This window comes from Apodemus sylvaticus, chromosome 5, assembly GCF_947179515.1.
Source record: "Apodemus sylvaticus chromosome 5, mApoSyl1.1, whole genome shotgun sequence".
NCBI classification, from domain to species: domain Eukaryota; kingdom Metazoa; phylum Chordata; class Mammalia; order Rodentia; family Muridae; genus Apodemus; species Apodemus sylvaticus.
The window spans coordinates 122,520,453-122,542,470 of record NC_067476.1 but is presented as its reverse complement, the minus strand read 5'-3'; the positions used below and the strand labels follow the sequence as shown (position 1 = coordinate 122,542,470).

At 38.9% G+C, this 22,018-nt stretch overlaps 1 protein-coding gene across 1 annotated transcript in view; it reads right to left on the bottom strand.

Annotated features, from left to right (window-relative positions):
- Window positions 1-22,018, bottom strand: part of Sptlc3 (serine palmitoyltransferase long chain base subunit 3) — a 134,665-nt gene that overhangs the window by 43,885 nt on the left and 68,762 nt on the right. Inside the window, exon 7 of the mRNA XM_052181500.1 lies at window positions 8,991-9,096. Coding sequence (XP_052037460.1) covers window positions 8,991-9,096 — 106 coding nt within the window. The remainder of the gene's footprint in view (window positions 1-8,990; window positions 9,097-22,018) is intronic.

Here is a 22,018-nt window from a genome sequence, read left to right as displayed (position 1 = left end):
TTTCTTCAGAGACTTGAAGTTCTTGTCATACAGATTTTTCACTTGTTTGGTTAGAGTCACACCAAGATACTTTATATTGTTTGTGACTATTGTGAAGGGTGTCGTTTCCCTAATTTCTTTCTCAGCCTCTTTATCCTTTGAATAGAGGAAGACTGCTGATTTGTTTGAGTTAATTTTATATCCAGTTACTTTGCTGAAGTTGTTTATCAGCTGTAGGAGTTCTCTCGTGGAGTTCTTGGGGTCATTTAAGTATATTATCTTATCATCTGCAAATAGTGATATTTTGACTTCTTCCTTTCCAATTTGTATCCCTTTGAACTCTGAACTCCTTTTGTTGAATTTCTCTAGCTAAAACTTCAAATACTATATTGAATAGATAGGGAGAGAGGGTAGCCTTATTTAGGCCCTGATTTGAGTGGGATTGCCTCAAGTTTCTCTCCATTTAATTTGATATTGGCTACTGGTTTGCTGTATACTGCTTTTACTATGTTTAGGTATGGGCCTTGAATTCCTGATCGTTCCAAGACTTTTAACGTGGAGGGATATTGAATTTTGTCAAATGCCTTTTCAGCCACTAATGAAATGATCATGTGGTTGTTTTTTTTTTTTTTTTCCTTTGAGTTTGTTGTGGATTACATTGTGGATTACATTGATGGATTTACATATATTGAATCATTCCTGCATCCCTGGGATGAAGCCTACTTGATTGTGGTGAATGAGTGTTTTGATGTGTTCTTGGATTCGGTTTGCCAGAATTTTATTGAATATTTTTGCATTGATATTCATAAGGGAAATTGGTCTGAAGTTCTCTGTTGAATCTTTATGAGGTTTTGGTATTAGCATAACTGTAGCTTCATAGAGCAAATCAGATAGTGTTCCTTCTGTTTCTATTTTGTGAAATAGTTTGTAGAGCATTGATATTAGGTCTTCTTTGAAGGTCTGATAGAATTCTGCACTAACCCCATCTGGTCCTGGGCTGGTTTTTTTTGTTTTCGTTTTTGTTTTTGTTTTTGTTTTTGCTTTTGCTTTTTTTTTTTTTTGATGAAAGACTTTTAATTAACTGCTTCTATTTCTTTAGTAGTTATGGGACTGTTTAGATGGTTTATCTGATCCTGACTTAACTTTGGTATTTGGGATCTGTGTAGAAAACTTTCCATTTCATCCAGATTTTCCAGTTGTGTTGAGTATAGGCATTTGTAGTAGGATCTGATGACTTTTTTTTTAAATTTTGTCAGTTTGTATTGTTATATCACCCTTTTCATTTCTGATTTTGTTAATTCAATACTGTCTTTGTTCTCTCTGGCTAGTCTGGGTAAGGGTTTATCTGTCTTGTTGATTTTCTCAAAGAACCAGTCCCTGGTTTGGTTGATTCTTTGTATAATTCTTTTTGTTTCTACTTGGTTGATTTACTCCTGAGTTTGATTATTTTCTGATATTTACTCCTCCTGGTGTGTTTGCTTCTTTTTGTTTTAGAGCTTTCAGGTGTGCTCTTAAGCTGCTAGTGTATGATCTCTCCAGTTTCGTTTTGGAGGCTTTTGGAGCTATGAGTTTTCCTCTTAGTTCTGCTTTCATTGTGTCCCATAAATTTGGGTATGTTGTACTTTCATTTTCATTAAATTCTTAAAAGTCTTTAATTTATTTCTTCCTTGACCAAGTTATCATTGAGTAGAGCGTTGTTTAGCTTCTATGTGTATGTGGGCTTTCTGTTGTTTTTGTTGCTATAAAGACCATTCTTAATCTGTAGTGGTCTGATAGGAGTCACGTGATTATTTCAATCTTCTTCTATCTGTTGAGGTCTGATTTGTGACTGATTATATGGTCAGTTTTGGAGAAGGTACCATGAGGAACTGAGAAGAAGGCATATTCTTTTGATTTAGGATAAAATGTTCTATAGATATCTGTTAAATCCAGTTGGTCCACAATATCTTAGTTTTACTGTGTGTCTATTTAGTTTGTGTTTCCCTGATCTGTCCATTGATGAGAGTAGGGTGTTGAAGTCTCCAAAAATTATTGTGTGAGGTGCAATGTGTGCTTTGAGCTTTAGTAGTTTCCTTTATGAATGTGGAAACCCTTGCAATTGGAGCATAGATGTTCAGAATTGAGAGTTCTTCTTGGTAGATTTTTTCCTTTGATGAGTATAAAGTGTCCTTCCGTGTCTTTTTTGATGACTTTTGGTTGAAAGTTGATTTTATCCCATATTAGAATGGCTACACTAGCTTGTTTTGTCAGACCCTTTGCTTGGAAAACTGTTTTCCAGCCCTTTACTCTGAGGTAGTGTTTGTCTTTGACACTGAGATGTGTTTACTGAATGCAGCAACATGCTGGGTCCTGTTTATGTAACCAGTCTGTTAGTCTAGTTCTTTTTATTGGGGAATTGAGCCTATTGCTATTAAGAGATATTAAGGAATAATGATTGCTGTTTATTTATGATGTTATTTCTATGTGTGGCTACTTCTTTTGGGTTTGTTGAAAGATTACTTTCTTGCTTTTTCTAGGGTGTATTTCCCCTCCTTGTGTTGGTGTTTTCCATCTCCTATCCTTTGTAGGCTTGGATTTGTGGAAAGATATTATGTAAATTTGGTTTTATCCTGAAATATCTTGGTTTCTACATCTATCGTAATTGAGAGTTTTGCTGTGTATAGTAGTTTGTGTTGTGCTGGCATTTGTGTTTTTTGGTATGAGATCTGCCCGGGATCTTCTAGCTTTCATAGTTTCTGGTGAGAAGTCTGGTGTAATTCTGATAGGTCTGCTTTATATGTTACTTGACATTTTTCCCTTAATGCTTTTAGTATCCTTTCTTTGTTTTGTGCATATGTGACAGGAGAAATTTCTTTTGTGGTCCAATCTGTTTGTAGTTCTGTAGGCTTCTTGTATGTTCATGTGCATCTCTTTCTTTAGGTTAGGGACATTTTCTTCTATAATTTTGTTGAAGATATTTACTGGCTCTTTAAGTTGGGAGTCTTCACTCTCTTCTATACCTATTATCCTTATGTTTTGTCTTCTCATTGTGTCCTGGGTTTTCTGGATGTTTTGGGTTAGGAGCTTTTTGCATTTTGCATTTCTTTGATTGTTGTGTCAATGTTTTCTATTTCTATGGTATCTTCTGCACCTGAGGTTCTCTCTTCTATTTTTTTGTATTCTGTTGGTGATATTTACATCTATGACTCCTGATCTCTTTCCTAGGTTTTCTATCTCCAGGGTTATCTCCCTTTGTGATTTCTTTATTGTTTCTATTTCCATTTTTAGATCCTGGATGGTTTTGTTCAATTCCTTTACCTGTTTGGTTGCATTTTCCTGAATTTCTTTAAGGGATTTTTGTGTTTCCTGTTTAAGGGCTTCTACCTGTTTACCTGTGTTCTCTTGTATTACTTTAATGGAGTTGTTTATGTCCTTCTTAAAGTCCTGTCTCTACCTCATAAGATATGATTTTAAATCAGACTTGCTTTTTTGGTGTCTTGGGGGTATGCAGGGCTCACTGTAATGGGAGAACTGGGTTTTGATGAAGCCAAGTAGCCTTGGTTTCTGTTGCTTATGTTCTTGTCTTTGCCTTTTGACATCTGGTTATCTCTGGTGTTAGCTGGTCTTGTTGTCTCTTACTGTGGCTTGTTCCTCTTGCAAACCTCTGTGTCAGTACTCCTGGAAGACCAGTTCTTTCTGGGAGGAATTTGGGTATAAGGAGCTGTGGTACAGGGTTAGTTCTGGGGTGCAGACAGAAACCAGAAGGATCCTGCCCCCTCCTCCCGCTGTTTCTTGGTTTCTGTGTCCTGATGGCTCTGGGAGGGTTCCTCTTGGGCCAAGGCCATTGAACAGAAGTGGTGGTCTTACCTGTGCTAGCAGGTGTGTTGGCTCTCCTGGGAGAGCAGCTCTCTCCTGGTGGTATTTGTATATGTAGAGCTATGGCACAGGGTCAGCTCTGGGAGCAGATGGAAATTGGAAGCCTCCTGTTCCTGTGTCTTGAGGATTCTGGGACAGTCCCTCTAAGCAGCAATAGTGGTTTTACCTGGGTTCACAAGTTTGTCAGCACTCCTGGGAGGTTAGCTCTCTCCAGGTGATGGAAATTGGAAGAGTCCTGTTCCTGTGTCCTGAGGGTTCTGGGAGGGTCCCTCTGAGCAGCAGTGGTCGTTTTACCTGTGTTCACAGGTTTGTCAGCACTCCTGGGAGGCTAGCTCTCTCCAGGTGCTATTTGGGTAGGGATCCCTGTGGCACAGGATCAGCTCAGAGCCAGATGGAAACCTGACATTCTTAAATGTTCACATGTTGAGGGAGAAGGCCTCTTAGTCTATTCTGGTAATCACCAATTACTTGTATGTGGTTATCTGCCTACCTTGGGCTTAGATTATAGCCACAGCACTTTCTAAGTGGGAAAGGCTGGCTAATTCTTTTGATTTTGAAAATGCAGGCTCCAACTATGCCATTAGCATGCTTTTGAATCATTATGAGTTTTTTTTTTTTTTTACCAATTATGAATTGAAAAGGAATTTATTCTCCTTAGATACTACAAAAATGATATAGTTAAAATTCAAATATTAGGGTTAAAATGATATTTTAGAGTTAAATAACAAAGATGGGGAAGTAAGAGGACTTTTAGCTGGGTATGAGACAGCTACCTCAACCAGGTGCGAGGAAGAAGGACAGGACTCAGAGAAAAACAATGAGGTTAGGTTTGACAGACTTTGGCCATTCAGTCCCAGTAACAGGAAGCTCCTGTGTTTGAGTAACCTCAGATTTATGAATACTTAGGCTTATAAACATACTCTTGCATCTAGCATAGTTAATGGTGATAGACTGAATTATAGGTAAGAATGGATTCTAAGAAAGTCTTCACTATTCTTGGTAAGAGACCATTCAAGACTGCCTCTTGGGCAGTAGACTCATGAGTCCAGATGCTCAAGACAGTGTTTTGTGACTATTTTTTAGTTCAGCTCTGTCTTGAGCAAACATGCATTTCTCTTTTGCTTTTTCACCATTTACAATAAATCTTGATTATTTGCTTGTGCTATCTGCATTCTGGTGTGAATTCATTTCTTTTGGGAAGATCCTAGACTGTTGGATCCTAGACCGTGTTAGGATTAGGGGGATATTCTCCAACCCACAGCAATGTATGTTTATACAATATTAGGAAATCAGATCAGAACACTAAAATGATATTTGACTTTTAGAGCCTAAATTGAGGATTCCTGGAACTTTAGACTTGGATTTTCAGCTCTCTTAATTTACAGAGAAATTGAAGCCTTGGTAGTACTACTGGATAGTACTACTAGAAGTCAGAGTGACTTTGCACTCTCTCTGTTTATGAATTAGATGTCGACAGAGACTGCCTGTTCTATCTACATTGAGCCTTGTTCCACCAGGGCCATCTGGTTTGTAATCTCAACTCCACTTCATTTTATTAGTCTGCCCCAGGACAATTTATCTTGGCCTCAGAGCCCTGTTTCATCTTCTAATGATCTCAGCAAGCTTTTGTAATTTGTACACCTGAGATGTTTAGCAAGGAGTAAACGCATAGGCAGTATGACTCCATCCTTTGGAGCCCGTCCTTTTCTGTCTGGAGAACAAATAAGTTTCCTGCATAGACAGTTTATTGTTTTCCAACTTGAAATCTCTTCAACTAAAAACAAATGAGAATATGAAGATAGTTATTCTTTGTTGTTTGGGGGGGTACTCTGCTTATACGATATGCTTCTATGATCAGATACTGGCTTGTATTTTCTTTCTTAGTACATGCATATATGTTCCATGGAGTGACCACAGCTATGGGCACCGATACCAGGATTTGAATCCAGGGCCTAGATATAGCCCCAAATCTTTACCCTATATTCTTTATGAAAATAGTAACACTTCCAGATAAGGCAATAAAAATATTATTGGTTGTTATTTATTTTGTGAAGTGTTCTGGATTCTTAGTTTAGACACCTAGACTTTTCTATTTTGAAGCCTACTTAAAACATTCTAACTTGATTAACTTTTCTCTTTAGAAGTTATGAAAATTATGTTGTGACACAGCAATGTGTGGTGAGATATTTTGCTTGTAAGGCAGACAAGAGACAAAACAACAACAGAAACCACCACCACCACCACCACCACCACCACCACCACCACCACCACCACAACCACCAACAACGACAACCTTAGGAGCTTAAAGTTAAAAGAGGTTTTGGGTAGCTACTTACCAAGTATATATCTACAGCATACTTCTCAAGAATGGAAGTGGCCTTGGGAACTATTGATCTTATATTCCTAACTCTGACTCTGCAAAATCCTATGGAAAGTAATTTTTCTAGTGATAGCTCCAAATTAGCATGCTTGTGTGAAGGCTTTTCAATGGGATTTTTGCTCTAGAATTCATGTAAGGCTGGTCTTTGTCTCCAAAAGAAGAACCCTGAGCCTTTCTGAAAGACAGAGGTTGTAGGGGTATCATAGTTATACATAGAGAAAATAAGAGGAAGCTTTCTGTTCATGGATATGTAAGCTTTCCTCTTTGTACATCCTAGATTGATTGATGTGAAATAGATGGATGCAAAGATAGAAGCATGAGAGCTTCCCATTGCTGTGTACACAATCTGATCTTTCCATCCAAAGTTAAGGTATAATTCACCTTTCCTGGAGTCAAGGCTAGCTCTGTCATGTGGCCAACAGGGCACATCATCAGTTCTGGGCCATCTCTTAACCATGCCAATTTTCTGTCTTGGGGTTTCTGTCTTGGAAGCCAGGGGCTGTGTTGTAAGGGAGCTCTGAATAGATGACTGAATACAAGCAGATTTGTGTGAATGAGAAATCGGCACCACAGTCATCTCCTAAAAGACAGTGCTAAATGTGGGAATGAGGGAAGGTTGGATATTCCATTTATATTTGAACTCTTGACTGACAGCAGCCTTGTGAATGAGCTCAGTGAATACTGTGTGGGGCAGCAGACCTGACTCACAGGTACAAGGAAATTAAGAAATGATCCCCATAAATCCTGCCTCTTTGGAGCAGTTTGTTACACAGCAGTAGTTAACTGAGGGGTTGCCTTTGCTAAACTGTGGCTTAGTGCCTCATTGGTTTGGGGCTAGAACTCCACACCTGCAGTCTCTCTCCTCCTGATAGGATAAGACAAAGCCAAGCCTAACCCCTAATAAGTCCTCTGCTCGAGTGGTTTCTGATGAGACTATTTGCCTTGAAACCACTGATGGGCTTCTAATTTCAGCCATGATCTAAGCACTTAAAAGTGTAACTTTCCTTCAGTGGAAATATGTTCTGTTTGTTTGAAGTGGTGTTCTTTTGACTCTGGTTAATGGAGAAGCCCAGTCTGCCTTCCCTCAGCCAATCCATCCTACCATGGGTCCAAACCTGAATGACAGGTGTTTGGATAAGGGATGCTTGAATAACTCCCAGGCTGGCAGTTCCTGCAAACCACACAGGGAGAATACTTTCCATGTAAGGTTATGATAGCACAGGCTCTGTATGAGATTATTCTCTAAAAGTATCAAGTTTTGGGCCAGTGAGTCGGTACTGACTGTAGAACAGGACTTTCTTAGCCCTGGCTCTGTTGCTGTTTTGAACTACAGAATTCTATTGAACACCATGAGCTTTTCAGGATATTCAGGAGTATTCCCAGTCTCTCCCCACTAGATGTCAATAGTATTCTACTCCATGTGTGGCCACTAAAACCTGCCAAATGCTCCCTGGTTGGGGATAGGAGCAAAATGTCACTCCAGCTTTATAAATACCACTGTTTTAGAGATTTTGTAAGCACTGCACACCCCTGGGCTGACCTTAGGAGATAATTATGAAAGGGTGGAAAACAATCTACTATGAACTGCCATCACTGCAACCCCACAACACTGCTTCAAATGTTCAGATCTCTAATCATTTAAAGTTAGAAAAATGACTGCAGTTTTATATTATCTCCAACTTGGGAGAATTCAGTCTCCTGCACCCCAAAGGAATAGGGGTTCATTTATTTTGCTACCCAGTATTGACTCATGACAGATAGTGTTTAATTATGATAGAAATAATATCTTCATAGCCTTTTATTTTTAGTTGAAAAAGCCTTCAAGTTGGAAAACAGTAAGTTGTTTATAGAGCAAAGTTGTTTGCTCTTCAGATAAGAGGCTATAGAGTGAGGGCCACCATGCTATTCCTGTTCTCATGTCTCCTTTGCAGGCATACTCTCCACTAGGGATTACCCAACTCCTCATTTTCTCTCCTTATGTTTCACTTCTCTACAAGCATAGGGAATACAGCCCCACTTTTCTCTGCTATAAGGATTGCTTGGGAATTGATTTAAAAAGGGCGCTTGGAGATAATATTTCCTTGGCTTACAGAAAAGGGTGTAAACAGAAGTGCTTGGGGGCAATTTTCATTCGATCCACAGTAATCGATTTAGACAGAGAATGAAGCAAATTCAATCACAGCCAGCGATATAAAAGAGCTGCTCTGAACGACTTAGTGGGTATTTTGCCTGCTCAGCTTGAAGAAGGCAGGAAAATGATCTTGGGCCTATCACCAAAGGTTAAGATCAGCACATCCTGTCCTCACTCTAGAGGAAGGATTGTCCTTGATGTTAGTTCTGTACTCTGATGCCAATCATTAACCTAATTGGTTAATGATTGCTGAAGGACTTGAGTTCACTGTTCACATAGGGGGTTGGGGACACCCACCGAGTCATCTATGACAGACATGTCTTGGGACATCCTGATGTTGAATAACCCAGGCACAATGTCTTTGAAGTACAGAGCACTGGAAAGGAGCAACACGGATCAGCAATGAGGACATTTCCAGGGAAGCTTTCACCAGCATGTCAGCCCCCATAGTGTTTCAGCAAACGCACAGAACTGTAGATAAGACAGAATACCCTAGACCTGGCCCACTCGATCAGTAGCTCTATCCGACCTTCCTCCATGGCATCTATAAGCAACTCCTTTCTTTAGCCAGGAAGGTAATCTCTTCTCCATTGGACAGCTTGCGGTGAGCCTCTGAATGTCAAATGCCTTCATTTATTTCCATACCTGTAGATGCCCTCCACCAGGATGAGGATCTTTTTCCATGCTCTCCCCGTGCGAGGCTGGCCACTGATGATAGCTTCTCTCAGGAGCTTCTCTAGGCTTTCTATATCTTTAAATAATGTGAAAAAGAGAAGTTGAGTTACAAGAAGGCTTTTGTTTTGCTTTTCTCCTTTCATATTTTGAGAGGGTGTTGGGATTATTTGCTTATTCATTTTTAGGTTCATACTCAGACCTGGACTCGGTGGAGGTAAAGCTGGAATCAGAGAACTCCTGTGAGATATAGGGGGTTCATTTTCTATTAAAATTTGACTCTGGTAGGATGAAGAGGTGCATCATTACAAAGAGGCTGAATCGGTTTAAAGCTCTGGCAACTTCCCTTGGCCTGCCTGAGAGAATTTGGTTGTCTGGACTATAGAGAAGTACTGAGTGAAGTTGCAGCTTTGCTGCTCAGCAGAAATGACCTCTGAGAGATGCAATTGACAGAGGCCCCTCAGTAGTTTAGACCTGAGTATGTTGTGGGTCTGCGTGGGGTACCTGCATGGCATTAGAGAGCTCATTATCCTTGGTGGCTTGAATTTTGAATTGTAAGACATTTCAGCACTGTTCAGGCTGTGACGTAATCAAGAGTCTTTTGTGAAATATTTGTGAGCTCTGGACACATTACTAGTAGTTGACAATGACTGAGCCCCATTTCTATGTGCCTGATACCTTCTAACTGTATTATTTCTTGTGGGTCATTTTAATTCTCTCAGGACACCCGTGGGAAAGGTCCCATATGGGTTTTCATTTGGTGGGTCAGGCAACTGGGTCACAGAGGATTTGGTAAGGCAGTGGTTTTCAATATCCTAGCCTGTGACCCTTTAGTACATTTCCTCATTCTGTAGTGATCCCCAAACCATAGAAGTATTTTGTTGTTACTCCACAACTGTAATTTTGCTACTGTTATAGATCAGAATATAAATATCTATATGCAACCCCTGTGAAATAATTATTTAAACCCCCCACAAAGGGGTTGCGGCCGTAGGTTAAGAAGGGCTGGTCTAAGGCCTGTGATTGTAAATAGCAGAGTTGGGCTTTGAATCTTTACTATGTTCCACATTTGTAACCACAACCTTTCACTGCCTTTTGTGAGAGCCTTTGCACCACTTCCTCAAACTCCAGAATGATGCAGAGAAGGATGAGAGGTTAAAGTCTGGTACAGCATTTTTGTTCACTTTTAATGCAAAAATCAAAACTAGTGAAAGCAGAGACACATCATTTACTTCCAATAGGAGGGAGGTAGCTGTGTTTGAGTTTAGAGCCCATCTGGAAAGATTTAGGAATCAGCTTTAGCTACTGGGTATTTTATGAGTTATTTACAATTTACCTTTATAACCAAAGTGAGTGAAAAATTATAGAGACTAATGTGCATGTTTATTTAGATTGATACATTTTTACTCTACATTTTTGTTTAAGAAAGGAAGACCCTTGAGGACATTGGTACAGGGGGAAAGTTTCTGAACAGATCACCAATAGTGTATGCTCTAAGATCAAGAATTGACAAAAGGGACCTCATAAAATTACAAAGTTTCTGTACGGCAAAGGACACCATCAAAAGGACAAATCGGCAACCAACAAATTGGGAAAAGATCTTCACCAACCCTACATCAGATAGAGGGCTAATATCCAATATATATAAAGAACTCAAGAAGTTAGACTCCAGAAAACCAAATAACCCTATTAAAAAATGGAGTACAGAGTTAAACAAAGAATTTTCACCTGAAGAACTTCGGATGGCAGAGAAGCATCTTAAAAACTGTTCAACTTCATTAGTCATTAGGGAAATGCAAATCAAAACAACCCTGAGATTTCACCTTACACCAGTCAGAATGGCTAAGATTAAAAATGCAGGAGACAGCAGGTGTTGGCCAGGATGTGGAGAAAGAGGAACACTCTTCCACTGCTGATGGGGTTGCAAATTGGTACAACCACTATGGAAATCAGTCTGGTGGTTCTTCCGAAAACTGGGCACCTCACTTCCAGAAGATCCTGCTATACCACTCCTGGGCATATACCCAGAAGATTCCCCAGCATGTAATAAGGATACATGCTCTACTATGTTCATAGCAGCCCTATTTATAATTGCCAGAAGTTGGAAAGAACCCAGGTATCCCTCAACAGAAGAGTGGATGCAAAAAATGTGGTATATATACACAATGGAGTACTATTCAATCATTATAAACAATGAATTCATGAAATTCTTAGGCAAATGGATGGAGCTGGAGAACATCATACTAAGTGAGGTAACCCAGACTCAAAAGATGAATCATGGTATGCACTCACTAATAAGTGGATATTAACCTAGAAAACTGGAATACCCAAAACATAATCCACACATCAAATGAGGTACAAGAAGAACGGAGGAGTGGTCCCTGGTTCTGGAAAGACTCAGTGTAGCAGTATAGAGCAAAACCAGAACAGAGAAGTGGGAAGGGGTGGGTGGGAGAACAGGGGGAGGGAAGAGAACTTATGGGACTTTCGGGGAGTGGGGGGCTAGAAAAGGGGAAATCATTTGAAATGTAAATAAAAAATATATCAAATAAAAAAAAAGAAATAAAGATGGAAATTCCTCATCAAAAAAAAAAAAAAAAAAAAGAAAGAAAGAAAAGCCACTGGCCCTTGGATAGACCCAGAGGAAGATGTCAGGTAGGGAAGTTATTTGAGCTCAACCATAATCTGAATGACAATTAATTGCTGATTGGTGATGCTATTGAGATTTTAAACTCTTTTTTTATTATTGTAATACATAAACTAAAAAATCTCAGAAAGCCCTTTCTAAACCAGTCTTTGAATGCTCTCCGCATCCACTTATCATCCAAGCCTCACATTGGACATGATACATACCTGAGCGAGAGTCTCTCTCTCCCCTGTCCTGTCACACATAATCTACTCGTCTTTGGAACACGTATTATGTAACTTGTTGTTACTGTTCTTATCTCTATTCCATGGAAGTACATCATGGTAGCACATGCTATTGCATCCATTTTGGATGACTGACTCATTTATTTTTATGAAGATCACGGACCACGAGGAGGAAAGGATCTATCTAGATAAGAGTTTCTAGAAAGGACAATTGTATTTTGTTTGGAGGTAAGGTTTTCTTAGTAAACTGTACTGTTTTTGTTTCAAGAAGTCTCTCATATCGCTTACCACTAGATGGCAGCCAAGGAGACAAAAAAAAAAAGCAGCTTTCCTGTTTGAAATTCTCCGGGTTCATAAATCCCCACAGGTATCCTTAGCTTGTTTGCACTTTGCTTTTAGACTGAATGTCTAGGGGCAAAGAAGATAGCTCTTTATTCTATAATCTACTGCAGGTTGTTAGCTTATGAATGAACAAAGAGATGATGAACAAGAATTCATGTTTAAAAAAACCTGCCTTTTCTATTTTTTTTAATAGAAATGTACAGAGACATGATGAGGATGGCTTTAATGACAGTAAGTCCAATTGAAATAAACTGGACGCCATTTTAGTGCAGTGGCATAAAAGAATGCTCATTTTAATAGTTGTTTCCATATAAAGGAGCATAGTGGAACAGAAACCATTAAATGGAGTTGGGAGTGATAAGACAGTGGGAAGACAGAGGGAAGCACAGGAAGGAATAATTAACACAAATGAACTTCTTTAAAAATCATGAGGACTTGCTATGTATAGGCGTTTTAGAAATATATACATAAAATATACATACAAAGAGTTTAAATAGAGTTAAGTCTAATGGCTTTACTAGACACCACAGATAACAAGTAGAAATTCCACTGTCATTAATAGATGACCTCTAATAGAGTTGTTGGCAAGTGAGGTCAAATATTATAAGCTACTGTCATTGTTTTGATCATCTTCCAGAAACTGATAGTAAGAAACTATTGCTGGAAACACGGAATTCTTGAGTCCTAGAATGGGGAGAGAGCCAGCTGGTTCTATGCTGGAAGCCTCATCCCCTACTTTCATAGCGCTAAAAGGAACTATGTATGTTGCTGGAGAAGAAACGTAATCATGAATTTTATCCAGCTGTGAACTCTGAAAGCTCCAGTAACTGCCAGCCTGATACATCTCCTGGGCAATAGGGGCATGGATATCATGGGAGCAATCAACTACTTTATCGTTGTATTTAAGGCCTGTTGTACAAGGTGGAACCCAGTTCTAGAATGATTGTCAGAGCCTAAAGCATATGGTTAGTCAAGTCCTAGATACTCAGCAAGAAGGTACTGCTATTACTCTGCTAAATGGACATAGTATTAAACTAACCCCTAATGGCTATTATACAGATTAGTGCTTCTCCCAAACCTCATCAGAGAAACTTCTTTTTGCAGTAGATGATGCTCAACACAAAGACACACAACTGGCTAAGTTTCTGAAGTTGTAAGAGTTTACTATGCTCATCCCTAAATTAGATATCATTTTATACCCCTCAGGGATCATTGGAGACTATGGGGCAAGAGATTGTAAGAGGAGGGGGTGGTAGATGACTACAAGGAAATACTGTCTTCTAGACATAACAAGGCAGTTGCATATATGAATTCTAAGCACTTGTGATACCATGCACAAGATATGAAAAATCTAGATAGAGAAAAATCTCAGAATGAAGGAAGGGGAGATGTGGACAGAATAGCATCCTTAGCTAAGAAGCTATTGAAAATTGATAGCTGCCAGGAAAGGAAGAGTCAGTTCTCTTTAAAAGTGTGTCTTCTAGTAGGTTGACTATTTTCCAACAAATGACCACACAACTAAAGGTAGATTGGCAGCATAAGGTTGGTAGGTTTTTTGAAAAGGAGGATACAAAGTTGGGTGGGCACTGAATAGGGGGAAGATGTAGGAGGAGTAGGGAAAGGGGACAATATGATAAAAACTATAATGTATGAAATTGTCAATGAATTAAAAGATGTTTAAAAAAGAAAAAAGAATGTTTTAAGATTAAACAATAAATCCGAAAACTATGAATGTTTGAATGGTGCCTTCTTTGGAGAGAGGATTCTAGTGAAGTGTGTGAAATCATAGTTACTACATTTTTTTCAAAATACTCCACAATCCTTGGAGAGGGTTGTTAGAAGGGCAAGACTCAGTAGGCCTCACTCCATCCTGAGTATTTTGGGAGGTTAATGGCTGTAGGGAGAGAGAGACATTTTCTTCAGTGGTGGAGCAACTGATTAATTGTTTATGCCTCTGTATGAAACTATGCTTCTGCAGGCAGATCTAATGACATTTATTGATTCAGAATAATGTAAAAGTAAAAAGGCAATTCATTAGGAGGGAGAGAATTAGCATGAGTTAGAGGGGACAAGAACAGATAATGAGAGCTGAAATATAATTAAATACATTATGTATATATATGAGAAGTTACAATTAAACCCATTTTTATGTGTAATAAGCATATTCTAATTAAAAATCATTAAACAATGCTCTAGAATTAGCAGAGAACAAACTGGTCCCTGGTTGGAGCTGGTCCTTAACTTAAGTTGCATTTTTGGAAAATCTATTTTATGGTATGTCATGAGCCAATCTAGGAACAGGCTTTCACTGAATCTTCCTACAGTACAAAACACAAAGAGAGCTCCTTAGTTCATAATAGGTAACAATGTCAAAGCTAAGCTATATATTCTGAGGAGAGATTCTAGATGCTAGTGGGATGGGGATGCAATAGCCCTGGTATAGTATGGAATTTTCAAAAGGTTCCACACATGTCTGGGTCTTTCACATGCTCTGGACATAGCTGATGGTTAAGTCATATCAAATGCTGTAGATATGCAAATATCCTAATTATATCTCTTCAGCTAAGCCACTCCCTCCCTCTCTCCAAACACAGGACATTCTTTGCTCCCATCAAAGGAGTCTTTTTTTTTTTTTTTTTTTTGGTCTGCAGAACGATATTTGGTTTGCAAAAATAGTAGCTTTAAATTTATTACAAAAGGAATTGGTGCTTATGTATTATTTCCTGCATCCCTCATGCCTCAGGTAATTCCAGTAGCCACAGTTTTTCATTAGGAATGAGGTCTTGGACACTGTGGCAACCTGCTTGATGGTCCCCTTTCCTGGGCTGCTTTTTACTTCTCATCTCTGCTCCTCATTCAACTCCTGTGCTTCTCTGGCTTCCTTTCTAAACAAGAGAGGTTTACTTAAATCCTTATCTCAGGGTCTGCTGCTGGGAGAAAAGAGCCAAGACAAAGCAACAAACTTGGACTTGAAGTTCAGCTCCTGCTGTTTGATGTTTGGGTGACTTTAGATATCTAATTCAAACACTCTGGGGTCAGTTTTTAGTAATGTGGGTGTAAAACAGAGAACTATGTATTATGGTTGTGACAAAAATTGAACTAATTATTTAAAGGCTGTAATAGGTTTGCAATCTGTGACTCTGAATTTTCACAGTGACTTATCTTCAATCTTTTACTGTCTAAAAACTACTAGCCTGTAGGTATAAGACTGCTGGTCCCAGCTTTGAACTGAACATTACTAAAAATTTATTTGGTACTTTGCTGTCCATAGAAAGAACCCTTTGAAGGTTCTGAGTTTCTTTCCCTTCAGAACTTTCTGCTTAGTGTGCTTAGTTCCTCATGTAACTGTTAAAGATAGAGAAATAAGGAGATTAGTAGCTGAACCTATTGATACAGAACTGGAAATTTATTTTGCTATGTATTATGATGCTAGAGTAGCTTTCTATACTCTACATCTATCCTTTTCATATGCTGAGTGCAAGAGTCAAGAATACTGGGTTGTAATGTAGGAGCCCCATGACACAGATCACACTGTTACTACATCAAAGCAGAATTTTCTTTCTCCCAACTATTGGAGGACTGTTGTGATGGTTCATCTTGATTGACACTTGATGGGATTTAGAACAACGTTAGAGACTAATCTTTGGGCATGTCTTTGAAGGACATTTCCAGAGATGTTTAACGAGGAGGGATGATAACCTATCTAAAATAGGGATATACGGATGACGCCTTTTCGTGCAGTGGGATCCTTGACCGAATGAAAAGAGAAGCAAGCTGAGTGCTGGCAATCACTGTTCTCTGCATCCCGAGATGCAATGGGAGCCTCTGCCTCAAGCTCCTACTTCATGACTCCCTCTCCACGATGGTCTGCACCCTAAACCTTAGAGTCAAAATAACATTTTCTTCTTTAAGTTGCTTCTGCCAGGTATGTTGTCACAGCAATGGGAAAAGTAAGTAATGCAAGTGTAATTGAGGTATAAAGAGAAGTTGAGATGGAAAATAGTCTGTAGGAAAAAAAAAACCCTTGGTTTTCATAGAAATTTATATTCTCAGTGTTTTGAGATGTCCTGCTATGGGCAATCACCCCTAAGAACTTCCATTTTGTCAAGTGGGCTTTATACAGAGATGCAGGGGTGGTTTAACATATGAAAATCCATCAATATAATCTCCCATATAAACAAACTGAAAGAAAAAAACCCACATGATCATCTCATTAGATGCTGAAAAAGTCTTTCACAAAAATCCAGCACCCCTACATTTTAAGTCTTAGAGAGATCATAGACTCAAGGTGTATCCCTAAACACAACAAAGGCGATATACAGCAAGCCCACATCTGTATATATAGCAAACATTAAGTTAGATGAAGAGAAACTGAAGGAAATTCTACTAAAATTAGGGACAAGAAAAGGCTGTATACTCTTTCAATGTCTATTCCATACAGTACTTGAAGTTTTAGCTAAAGCAATAAGATAATTAAAGGAGAGCCAGGGCATACCAATTGGAAAGGAAGTAGTCAAAGTATTGCTGTATAAGTGACTCCAAAAATTCTAAGAGGAAGCTTCTACAGCTGATAAACACCTTCAGGAAAGTGGTTGGATACAATCACTGTCCCTACTATACATAAATGATAAACAGGATGAGAAAGAAATTAGAGAAACAATACCCTTCATAATAGATATAAATAATATAAAATATCTTAGTGTAACTCTAATCAAGCAAGTGAAAGAACTATATTCCAAGAACTTCAAGTATTTTAAGGAAAGGAATAGAAGAATATATCAGAAGCTGAAAAGGTTTCCCACACTCATGGATAGGTTAGATTAACATAGTAAAAATGGCCATCTTACCAAAAACAACCTACAGATTCAATGCAATTCCTATCAAATTTTCAAAAAAAAATCTTTATGGACCTTAAAAGAATAATATTCAATTTCATATGGAAAAGCAAAGGATTCAGGATAGCTAAAACAATTCTGTACAATAAAAGAAAATCTGGATTTATCTCCACCCCTGATTTCAAGCACTAGTAATAAAAACATATGGTATTGGCATAAAAACAGGCATGTTGATCAATGGAGACGAATTGAAAACCCAGAGGTAAATCCACACACCTACGGACACTATTTCTGACAAAAAAGCCAAAATTATGGAGTGGAAAAAAGAAACCATCTTCAACAAATAGTGTTGGTCTAACTGGATGTATGCATGTAGAAGGATTCAAATAGAATCATATTTCTCACCCTGTACAAAACTGAAGCCCAAGTGAATCAAAGGCATTAACATGAAATTGGATAGTTACACTAAATCTGACAGAAGAGAAAGCAGGGAATAGCCTTGAACTCATTGACACAGGAGACAACTTCCTGAGTAGAGCACTAATAGCTCAGGCACTAAGATTAACAGTTAATAAATGGGGTATCTTGAAACTGAAAACTTCTATAAGGCCAAAGACACTATCAAAAGGACAAAATGGTAACCTACAGAATGGGAAAGATCTTTATCAAACCTGCATTCAACAAATGGCAGATACTCAAAATTTATAAAGAACTCAAAAAACTAGACATCAACAAACCAAATAACACAATTAAAAGGGGGTAAAGATCTGAACAGATAATTCTCAACAGAGGGATATCTAATACCTGAGAAGCACCGAAAGAAATATCCAGCATCTTTAGTTATCAGGAAAATGCAAATCAAAACAACCCTGAGATTCCACCTTACACCTGTCAAAATGACTAAGGTCAGAAACTCGAGTGACAGTATATGTTGGTGAGTATGTGGAGCAAAGGGAACACTCCTCCATTTGTGGGAGTGCAGACTTGTGTAACCACTTTGGAAATCAATTTGCAGCTCTCGGAAAATTGGGAATAGTTCTACCTGAAGACCCAGCTATACCACTTCTGGGCATATATCCAAAAGATGGTCCAACATAACAAAAGGACACTTGCTCAACTATGTTTATAGCAGCTTCATGCGTAATAGACAGAAACTGGAAACAACCTAGATGTTTCTCAAGTGAAGAATGGATAAAGAAAATGTGATGCACTTACACAATGGAATATTATTCAGCTATTAAAAACAATGACATCATGAAATTTGCAAGCAAGTGCAATGAACTAAACAATATAATTTTGAGTGAGTTAACTCAGGCCCTGAAAGACAGACACGCTATGTACTCATGTGTGAGTGGATATTAGCCATAAACTACAGGATAATAATGCTATTATCTACAGACCCGAAGAAGCTAAGTAACAAGCGGGTTCACAAGGATGCTTAAATCTCACTGAGTAGGGGAAATAGAATAGACATCAGGGTGGATGTATAGAGGGAACTGGGTAGGGGAGAGGTTGGGGCGACCAGCAGGTATTGAGTTGGGGACAAGTGGAGGGAGAGTCCTGAAATTCACAGGGTCTGAAGCATCTCTGGGAAGAGCTAGAAACACAGGACAATGGAAACTCTCAGGAATCTATGAGGGTGATCCTAACTAAGACTTCTAGCAGTGTGGGATATGGAGCCTGAAATGTTCACCTCCTATAACCAGGTAAGACTTCCAATATAGAGACTGGGATACTAACCCAGCTATAAAACATTAGACCTACACTTTGTTCTATTTAAAAGAGGTGCCGGGGTAACAATGGAGCAGAAATTGAGGGAAAGGTTAACTAACGACTGGCCCATCTTGAAACCAAGGCCATGAGAGAGTGCCCACCTCTGACGGTTAATGATAATTTCCTATACTTGCAGACAGGAACCTAGCATGGCCTGTGGAATTGGAAGAGGAAAGGCAGAAGGAGCCAGAGAGGTCAAGAAAACCTACAGAATCAACTATCCTGGGCCCATGGAGACTGAGCCAACAGAGGAGCTTACATGGGACTGACCTAGGTCCTCTGCACATATGTAACATTTGTGCATCCCAGTCTTAACGTGGGATTCCTAACAGCAGGAGCAGGGGCTGTCCCTGGCTCTGTTGCCTGCCCTTGGATCCCTTTCCCCACATTTGTCTAGCCTTAGTAGGAGAGGATGTTCCTAGACTCGATATGACAAAGCAGGTTGAAAAATGGGAGACCTCTCCTTTTCGGAGTAGAAAGGGAGAACTGGCGGTTGTCCAGGAGAAGAGGTGACAGGGAGGGACTAAGAGGAGAGAAGGGAGAGGAAGCTGTAATCGGGATGTAAATTTTAAATTAATTAATTAGTTAAATAAAGAGTAAAAAAAAAATCTCCAGAGCTAAAAAAAAAAAAATAGAAAAAAGAAAAAGACTCTGGTATTTTTCATGTTATTAGCTTTTAATTTGGCCTGGTTCCGTGCATCACACATCCAATTTGGCATTTTCTACAGAACCTTAAATAGCTATGTCATTCTAAGCTACAGATAGGCTCACAAAGCTGCAAGCTGAGCCAGCAGAAACGGGTATCATTTGTATTGTTGCCCGATCCAATTCTTTCCCACTCCATATGCATTCTCACTTCCTTCACCTCTCAATAAAGTAGTTATTCCGAGGACCCTAGATCTAGCTCTGCTCCCCTAAGGTGCTGCTTTCACGATGTGTGTAGAACACAAAGCTGCACCGTGCATGAGAGGGAGCAAAGGCCTTGCATTTGATTCTTACTGATGCTGCAACAAAATTGACCAAATTAACGAAAACAGCACAGACTTAAGGTCTTAACAAACCTGGGGATCAGAAGTCTGCAATGGGTCTGCCTGAGTGATTTCACAGCTTTGGCAGGACTGGCATCTTTCTGAACGTTTTAGATCCGATTCCTTCCTCACACTTTCCTACTTCTAGGTCCCGCCTTCCCTTAGAATGTGTTCTTCCATCTTTGAAACTAAAAATGACAGTTGCAGTCTTTCTCATATTACATTACTCTGACAGTCTTCATTTTGCTTCATTTGTAGGGACCCGATTATTACACCAGACCCATGTAGAGGCTTAAAGTTAATTGGTTGGCACACAGAATTTCCTCTGTAACTCCATTTCTAGATAACAAGACATCCACAGGTTCTGGGGATTAGAGCATTGGCGTGTTTCAGGGATTTATTTATTGATTTACTTTTTGCTTTCCACAGGAAACTAAACAGTAGTAGCTCATTCATACTGCATGTCTGTGGACTAGGAGGTGGTAAATGATGACCCAACTGCATAGTTCCAATGAGTTGTGAAGGGCAATATTTTTCCAAAGAGTTCCAGGTTACGCCTTTGTATTTGTAGGGCATTTGTATTTGTAGGATCATTTAAAGACTTAAATTAGCATACAAAACAACAGGTCTCCCTATAGCATTTTCACAATACTTCCTTTGAGTTCATTCCTTTGCCCAGATTATTTTGGAGAGTTTCCTAAATACCTCCAAATAGCTCCTATCTCATTATGTTTTCTGCAGGACTAATTAAATGAGCAAATAAATGTGAAGGCAATGTCAATAGCTAGACATATGGTTTACAATAAATTCTTAATAAGTGCTAGTTTCTGGTACAAAACCACTACAGCTGGCATTTATTATAAATACAAAGTGTCATCTATTTTCTGGGAAAAGAAGGCAGTATGAAGAGAAAGTTGTTGAATAGGTCAGATATTTGAAACACTTTGTAAAAAATTAGATGATTAAAATTAATACCAATTATAGTCTCAGCAGAGTTGAAGACTTAAGATCAGAAATATATTTGAATATATTTTTAAACTTTGGAAAACCATGCAATACCCATCAAAATCCCAACTCAGTTCTTCACAGAGTTAGAAAGAGCAATTATCAAATTCATCTGGAATAACAAAAAACCCAGGATAGCTAAAACTATTCTCAGCAACAAAAGAAATTCTGGGGGAATCAGTTAATCACTTAATCAAAGCATTACTGTGTCTTCTTTGACTTCATCTTCGTCTTGGCAGAGCTTTACTATGAATACCAGCCTGGTTTTGAACTTGTGATCCTCTTAACTGAGCCCTTCCTAACTGTGAAGAATTACTGAAAGGCACCGTTATATCCAGCACTAACAAATGTTTTCAAATTCCTAAAAGATTTGTACAGCAAACATGAATTCTAGGTACTAGCAAAGTAATTTGAAACTGGATGTGATAATAGATGACTAATCAACTTAACTAAAGATTTTTTTCTTTTTTTTTTTTTGTCTTTTTTTTTAATTCAATATATTTTTTATTTACATTTCAAATGATTTCCTTTTTTCTAGCACCCCACTCCCCGAAAGTCCCATAAGCCCCCTTCTCTCCCCCTGTCCTCCCACCCACCCCTTCCCACTTCCCCGTTCTGGTTTTGCCCTATACTTCTTCACTGAGTCTTTCTAGAACAAGGGGCCACTCCTCCTTTCTTCTTGTACCTCATTTGATGTATGGATTATGTTTGGGGTATTTCAGTTTTCTAGGTTAATATCCACTTATTAGTGAGTGCATACCATGAGTCACCTTTTGAGTCTGGGTTACCTCTCTTAGTATGATGTTTTCTAGCTCCATCCATTTGCCTAAGAATTTCATGAATTCATTGTTTCTAATGGCTGAATAGTACTCCATTGTGTAGATATACCACATTTTTTGCATCCACTCTTCTGTTGAGGGATACCTGGGTTCTTTCCAGCATCTGGCAATTATAAATAGGGCTGCTATGAACATAGTAGAGCATGTATCCTTATTACATGGTGGGGAATCCTCTGGGTATATGCCCAGGAGTGGTATAGCAGGATCTTCTGGAAGTGAGGTGCCCAGTTTTCGGAGGAACCGCCAGACTGCTTTCCAGAGTGGTTGTACCAATTTGCAACCCCACCAGCAGTGGAGGAGTGTTCCTC